This window comes from Lolium rigidum, chromosome 6, assembly GCF_022539505.1.
Source record: "Lolium rigidum isolate FL_2022 chromosome 6, APGP_CSIRO_Lrig_0.1, whole genome shotgun sequence".
Classification (NCBI taxonomy): domain Eukaryota; kingdom Viridiplantae; phylum Streptophyta; class Magnoliopsida; order Poales; family Poaceae; genus Lolium; species Lolium rigidum.
The window spans coordinates 357,566,590-357,574,812 of record NC_061513.1 but is presented as its reverse complement, the minus strand read 5'-3'; the positions used below and the strand labels follow the sequence as shown (position 1 = coordinate 357,574,812).

The 8,223-nt window shown below is 41.4% G+C and overlaps 1 protein-coding gene across 1 annotated transcript; it reads right to left on the bottom strand.

The window, feature by feature from the left end:
* Nucleotides 1-338: 338 nt before the first annotated feature.
* On the bottom strand, nt 339-6,349 carry LOC124666561. Its single transcript, XM_047203901.1, has 15 exons — nt 6,135-6,349; nt 5,201-5,322; nt 5,020-5,108; nt 4,917-4,952; nt 4,623-4,719; nt 3,562-3,604; nt 3,383-3,483; nt 2,330-2,894; nt 2,168-2,255; nt 1,775-1,933; nt 1,118-1,686; nt 885-1,023; nt 744-812; nt 536-655; nt 339-452 (listed from the first exon to the last, which is right to left on the bottom strand). Exons 1-15 carry the CDS (start codon nt 6,347-6,349, stop codon nt 339-341), a joined length of 2,526 nt encoding a protein of 841 aa, XP_047059857.1.
* Nucleotides 6,350-8,223: the final 1,874 nt, after the last annotated feature.

Genomic DNA, 8,223 nt, shown 5'->3' with positions numbered 1-8,223 from the left:
TACAAGTAGTATGAACTACCTATACAGCAAACACGACAGATTGGTGGTGATGCACAAAAAAGAGCAAAAATGAAAGCAAAATACAACAAAAATCTGCTCGGCAGACTCATTATTAGTGTAGTACAACAACACAACACAGGCAAACTACAGTTCAGGTACAGAGAAACTGTTCTTTCATGTTCTGAGAAAGAAATCCGCTTTTATAGCATGATATTCTTTTCCTCCCTAATATCCTCTATTTTCACTGATGAACTTACACGCGAGGCTCCGGACCTATTTTTTCATGGTTGTTTGCCATCTATTCTAGTTTCCAAGTTTATGTTCATACACTGGGGTGTTCAGAGGAAGTATGTCAGTTGCTCCTTCTTCCTCGAGCCTCCTTCGCCATACAACTCATTCCATTGCTTCAGTTCACCCATTATGGAACCTTCAGCAGCAAAACTTGCCGCCACCTAAATCCCAAGTTTGCGAAACATTAATACATAATGCATGAATTGATGAATTATACTTGGACTGTACTAGAAGATGGGTGCACCTGGTTCTTTGCTTCTTTCAAATCTTTCATGTTTAATGGCCGTAGAACAATCTCCTTTTCCTTCTCTTTTATCTTTGAAGGATCTAATGGAGTGCCTCCTTGTTCAAGTTTCTTCTTCTCCTGCAGATATTTGACCGTAACTTTTACATAAAAATTCGACAGTTTTTTCATGGAAAAAGCTTAAGTATGACGGTGGTGATGAGATTACCAGTTCCTTCTTCCTTTCCTTCTGGATCAGTTCCCTCACAGGGCGATACGCTGCTGTTGTGCACAGGTTCTGCGGGGATCAAACTGAGTCAGTTGAGAGTTCGTTTAGGTTGAGAAAGATTTCGTGTCACATGATACTGACCTTGAGATCACTGCCACTGTACCCTTCAGTCATGGTTGCTATTTCCTTAAAGTCTAGCCCTTCATCAACTTTCTCCTTTGACAGAAGGTTCCTCATAATCATTTCCCGATTTTGCGCTGATGGCAGACCTACCATGATTCTATGGAACCAAAAGAGCACGTGCTTCAGGTATATAATAATGAAACGGTAACAGGTACAACGTCAGTCATTTATTTCAAGGAAGGGATGCATACCTGCGCTCAAACCTTCTGATGATAGCTTCATCAAGATCGAAAGGACGGTTGGTCGCAGCAAGAACAAGAATCTTTTGATCTGATCTTGACAGGAGACCGTCCCAGTGTGTCATAAACTCATTCTTAATCTTCCTCATTGCCTCATGCTCTCCAGCTCTGTTTCGCTGCCCAAGCATGCTATCAACCTCATCGACAAAAATGATAGTCGGCGATACTTTAGCAGCTAATGTGAACAATGCTCTAACATTCTTTTCGTCTTCACCAAACCACTTTGACGTGATAGTCGACATCGATACATTTATGAAGCTTGCTTGAGCTTCATTTGCAATAGCCTTGGCTAGCATCGTCTTCCCAGTTCCAGGAGGACCAAAGAGTAATATACCTCTACAGGGCTTAAGGAGACCCCCCTTGAAGAGATCAGGCCGTCGTAGAGGTAGCATGACAAGCTCTTGAAGGGATTCTTTGATGTCATCCAATGCACCAATATCCTCAAATGAAACTCCAATTTCATTTGCAGGTATGACTTCTGGTCTGATGCGCTTTTCGAACTCATTGTCTGGGGGCACATCCTAAATAAACAAATTCGAAGCACGGATGGGTATATTAGTTTCTTCAAACTTGCAGAGCAACATAAATATTGGCCAACAGTTATCTTACTGGTGCTTTTGCGGGTGGAGGTGGATTCTCTGCTTTCTTTGGTTCTGTCTTGCTCTCAGGAGGAGCAGGAGCAGCGGCGGCAGGAGCTGCTGGTGGCAGCAAAGTTGCAGGTTTTGTTTCTAATTTTGCGGCACTTGGAGCAATTCCCTTTTCAGCAATCTATGTAGGTGATGCATGATTGTTAATGTTAAAATATTCCAAAATGATCTGTAACATATCAATTGATACACGTCTTCTGTCTTTTTTTAAATATATAATAAAGCTATTTAGCAAACTTTGCAAAATCATTAGATGCTTATGCCAAAAATATATCCACCTTTTTGAAAAAAACAGTAAATAGATATGAAGAAAACAAGTAGCAGAATCTAAGAATGTCTAGGAATAAGAGCAAACCTTTGAAGCGTCAGTATGTTTTTCCAACTTCATAGTGTCCTTATCGCACATCTTGTTCTCTTGAAAAATTTCCAATGCATGGGACAAGCTGCACCATGAAAGAGTCATAAACTGAAGATGAGATGATGAAACCAACACACGATAACAAAAAAACGCAGCTACCTTTTAGCAGATAGAATTAATTTTCCATTCCTGTACTCTGGGTCTTTGTTATTCATCAAGTGGTAAGAAACTGCAGATACCACTATCTCCTCAATGTATTTACTAAGGCCCATTGTATCAGATAAGCATATTGAGCTTAAATCAGTACACTCAAGATCGTTTTCTGCAAGAACTTCTGTAATATGGTTCCGATTATCTTGAAACTGAATAATCTTCATATCTTCTTCTAACTGGGAGTTCCAGCTTACAAGGCGATTCTCATTTTCAGGTGGCTTGATGTCTATGTTATATGGGAATAAAGCAGATAACCTGTCATCCAACTCATCCTCATCATCAAAGTCCATATCCACAATTCTTGAGCCGAGGAGTAGCACCGGCCCTTCAAGCTTGGTCAGTAGTTTTTCAAACAAAAGATACATCTTGGGGGATTTGTGAAGAAACTTTTCGACATCTCTTATGTAGAGGACAATCGGGGTCTTCTTAGACACTGAATGCAGAACCTTGTATAACGCTTGTACCAAAATTTTCTCATCAAAGGTCCAGCTGCTAGCACGTCTGAGAGGAGCTGCAGTGTTTGTCGTAGAGAAAAAGTGCACAGTGTGAAGCAGCAGCGCAACAAGAAATAGGGAAGGTAGTATCTACAGTAGGATAAGCAGTGGAAGAAATTCGGCAAAAGATGATACAGCTCACATATGCTTCTTCGTTATTTCCAACTTTGTGCATGAAATAGTGTTAGCTAAAGGGAAGTAGACTTCCAAACATCTATTCCATACCTTCTAAGTAAAAATGTTGAAGTGTGTAGGATAATGTGAACATTGAGGTGTATCGATGTAAAGTACATAAACAAAATACTACTTTTAAATTTGTGCCGTACTTCCGTTGTGACAATAGTAGCATTTAGATGTAGTTTACTACCTTGCAAGTCGGAAATTAATACCAGGTCATCATTTGGCATGCTAAGCAAGTAAGCAGCATACATGAAAAATAATAATTTCCTCAGGGACACGAAATCTATACTGTGCCATTGCAAGTCTTTCAAAAGGATATGCTGACCTGAATTACTTGAAGGGCCCTGCGATGACAGGCTACTCAAATCGGATGAAGTAGATGCGTTTCTTCTGAGCTTGGGCAAGCTGTTCGTACTGTCAGAGCTCCTGGAAATTGCATAATGAAATAAGTGACTGTTTTTTGTGTTTCTGTACTGGGTCCATTATAGTTTAATTATCCCACACCTTAATTTCATGTCTGTCATACTGTTTTGTCTACGCATACTTCCTGCATCATAAAACAGAAGTACATTAATGAATATATGTAATTTCTGAAAGTAGAATACACACCTTGGAATCATGTCCTACAGTCCATGAAAGCAACTGAATCCAGTGAGAGCAAATAATATTTTTTTCTTTACAGCATTCAGATTTCATGAAGGCCAAGTTATGTAAAGTCAAGTGTAGTGGCTCAACGCTTAGTTGGCAGGAAATGCAGTGGATAAGAAAATTATTTTATTTAAATAAACAGAAACTTAATTTATTTCTCAAGCAAGCAGCAGGAACTCAATCTAGTCTACCAGTTCGTCAGGTCTTGTAATTCTCCAGAACTTCATCGTCCAAGTATTTGTTTCATTCATAGATTAAGTCAAATGCACACCACATACATAGGATGTCTATATATGAGACAAGGCATACATCCTGTCTTCTATGAATAGAAATGAACTCATGATTTGAGGATTGTAGTGCATGAAATCACTAAATTAGTGCGATATTGATATGAAATCACTATATTAGAGTAGGTATATTCTCATCAACTGGTAAGCACTGACCCGGGTTCCACAGTTTTTTTTTACTTATTAGGTAAACATTGAAGTAGGCTACTAGAGACAGCAAACAAAAGTCTGGAGCTGTTGAGCACTACCACTAAGAGCATCTCCAGTCGCATCCCCCAAATGACGTCCGGCTAAAGCGCCGGATTGGTCCTTTGGGGGACGTCCGGACGAAATTTGCGTTTGGAGGAGGTCCCTTTTCCAACCACGTCCCCCAAACACGACCTCCAAACAAAAAGCAAGTGTAAAAGTCGTGTCCGGCGTCCCTGATAGAGCCTCTATACACAGGGGATGGGCTAGGGACGCCGGACAACATTTGGGGGAGGTCCGGACCGAAGCGGCCTTTGGGGCACGCGACTGGGACATTTTTTTGGCCGGCGTCCCCCAAATGGGGGACGCTTTGGGGGACGCGACTGGAGATGCTCTAAAGAAACTGAATAGTTGAACAATATGAACTAAATGCTCAAGCGTCACCTCCTCTGGATTGCTCCTTTTGTGGAGCCCTCGTAAAAGATTGGAGTAATCCAGACATCTTTTCCAGAGTCGTCTCAGAGATGGATCTTGTAACAGGCTGATAAGAAGAAAATACTCTCTGGTTAGCAGTTAGAAAAGATCTACCGAAACTCATTTCTCTTGAACTAGGAAGACTTTGACACATGGGCGCAATAATCTCTAGTCACCCGCATACGGATATCAGAAGACTGGAGGCTGTTATGGGAACATATTTTAAGATGAAAAGCAGAACCAGTGGTATGTCAAGGTCTTTACCTGGTCGCTGACACCAGTTCCATATTTGCCATGAAGCTGCAAGGAGGAATATTCCATTACATGTTTATCCCCACTGAAGGAAACATGCTCCAGCCAGACTCACCTTTATGAGAAAATCTGTAGGATCCAGCAACAGGATTTTCGCTTCAAAATAGTGCGCGAGCGCCTTGGCGAGCATCTGCTGGTAAAGCTCTTCAAGAGAGGAACTTGGTCTTAAATTTAGTGGGAAGCAGAGCAACAGTGATTAAGGAACTCCTTGAAATGTTGTGATGAAGATTGATTACCTGCAGGGCCTGACAGAAGGATCGCACGGCTAGCTGGAGCGAGATTCCTGGTGTACTTAGAGATCTCTGCTTGCTTCAGGTGAACATAGGCGGCGCTCGTCAGCACAACACGAGTTTGCTCACTGCAAATGGGCGTGTTGGAGGGGAAAAACACACATCGATTATCTGTAATAGACGAAAGACAGAGTAGCCAATACAGATCCTAAGCCTAAGGTGTGCGATCTAGCGCTGATCTAATGTGGGTGAGTGATTATCAGTGTGGAACCCAATTGAGAACTCAAGGTTTCATCAGAAAAGTGGCACCAAGACGCTTCGTAAATTCATTATCTCTGAACCTCTGTTTTTTCTGTGACTTGTTCAGGCAACATCCTATTTTCAAGCGATCATGTGGCTGCCTTTCATGGACATCTCGGAAAGCAAAAACGTATTTGACTGCTATTAGAAACTGAAAAAAATGTAAAAAATCAACGAGGTATGCTAGAATATCACTCTGAAGTCTGAATCGCTCATTTCTTTGACAGCGTTGAGAAGCAGAGTCCCTCCCTATTCGGATCTCTCATTTATGTTTTACGTATATGCTTTTAGCTAAAGGATGGGGGGAAACTAAGTAAGATGTCGGAGAAGCGACGGAATAAACGAGATCACAAACATAGATGGCTCGCAGCCAAATATGAATTGAGACTTTTGTAAACACCGTTATAAGTTGTCCAAGTTGCCACAAATATGTCAAATCTGCTCCATGAACATCACAATCATAGAAAAATGAAGGGATTTTTTCTCCCCAAAAAGAAAAGACCAAAAAACTGAGATGATGCAAGGTGGCGGGATAGTTTCATGAAAGCTTGAGCGTCTTCGTGTTTCCTTGGTGCGCAGCCAGTCTCGCCGTCACACATACCTCCGACATCACATCACCATGGTAGTATGGGAACGTTACCTGAGGTAGTATGGGAACTCGTCGAAGGTGACCTTGCTGTCCTTGCCGTCGATGACGAGGCGGCGGAGCTCCTGCTCCACCCGCTCCAGCGTGACCCCTGCCCGCGCCGGACCTCCCGACCCTCCGCCGGCCCACGGCGCGGACGCCAGCCCCAGCCCCACGCCGACGCCTATCCCGATCCCCACCGCCGACATCACCATGTGCTTCCCCTCCATGCTGCCGGGCCGCCTCTTTCTCCTCCGGCGATGCGAACGGACGTTGAGTCAGCACCAGAGCTCCTCCGGCGATGTCGTTTGCCTGACGACGGTGGCTAAAACTAAAAGAGGGTGCAGAGGGATCAACGGGGAACGGACGATGACGACGAGAGCATCGTCAGGCTAATAATGGGTGGTTTGGCGAGATGGATGGGAGGGGGAGGGGGTGGCGGGCCTCTCTGCTCGCTCGCTCCTTGCGGGGCTGCCGCGATGCAGGCTTCTCGTCGCTTCTCTGCTATGGCATGCAATGGAGAGCCGGCACGCGGGCGCGTACGTGTGCAGTGAGCTGTGTAGTAGTATATGAAAGGGATCAGGATGGGCATGGGCCTGGCGTGGGTGTATCATTGCAGTTGTTTGGGAAGGTGGCGTTTACATGCATGGCCCTTTCGGTTATAGGGCCTCTAGCTTTGGCTAAATTGGCGTTTACATGCAAAGGATTGTAATCCCATTGTTTGAGTAATGAAGTTTCTTAATTCGCAAAAAAAAAAAAGGTATAGGTAGCAGTAGCACCATGCATTTTATGCAAAAAAAAAGTTGGTGTATTTCTGTAATTAATGACGAGAGATCATTTTGGTATCATAGACAGATATTGCGTTACAACACGTAGAATAAAGAAATTAATGTCAAATTTATCTTGTACACTATTTCGTATTAAGATTTTACAAATTAATAAATATAATAAAATTATGATATTACTAAATGATATCATGCATTATAAATATAGTATCATATGCATGATAATACCACACGATACTACCAAGTATGACCAACGTTACGGGTGGAGACGTACCAAATTAAACATACAACTAGAGGCTATTTAATTCTTTTTATAGGAACCTTGGAGCATTGAGTCTTTTGGGTTTGTTGTGGTTTATAGACTGAATTTGATCTATAAGATTTTCTTTCGAAATAATTCTCCCTTCTACGTTTAATTAGAAGCATTAGCATACGGTGAACCTTCTTGAATTCATATGATAAACATTAGTATCATAAATCTTCTCGAATTCATACAGTAAACATTAGCATCATATGATTCTATGGCCAAAATTTGGTGGCGAGGCATCCCAGTTTAAGCAGATAAATAGAACCTATTTAATTAATACATTTTATAAGAACCTTGGAGCATTGAGTTCTTTGGGCCTTTTTTATTTCTAGATAGATTGAATTATATAAGATGTTTTAGAACTAATCATTCGTTCTTCGTTTTTTACAAAATTAGTATCAAATGAGTGATACTACCATATGCATGATACTACCAAGCATGCAACGTAGAAGCGAGGCATCCCAGTTTAAACATACAACTAGATCCTATTTCATTCTTTTTATAGGAACCTTGGAGCATTGAGAATTTTGGGTTTGTTGTGGTTTATAGATTGAATTCTGTAAGATTTTTTATTTCGAAGTAATTCTCCCTTCTACGTTTTATTAGAAGCATTAGCATACCGTGAACCTTCTTGAATTCATATGGTGAACCTTCTACGTTTTATTTGAAGTAATCTTTCGTTGTACATTTTTTACAAAATTAGCATATACTAAATCTTCTTGGTAAAATTCGTAGGCTTTTTGGACAAGGTTTGCCACACATGGAATTATGTAGAATTAGATTGAGCATGACATTGTAATCCTACGTGTTTCTGTCCCTGTATGTATTTTAAATCGTAGTAACCAGAGAGGCCTTAAAGTTTCTAACCTATTAATATGGTTTTATGAAGTTTCTAACGTTGACAATGATGTCTGAATTTGGAGATAACTTCCACATGTACAAGGAAGGCACAATACATGATGTGATATATATTTCTTTGCCTTGCTGCTGTGTGTTTGCTTTCTCCAGATAT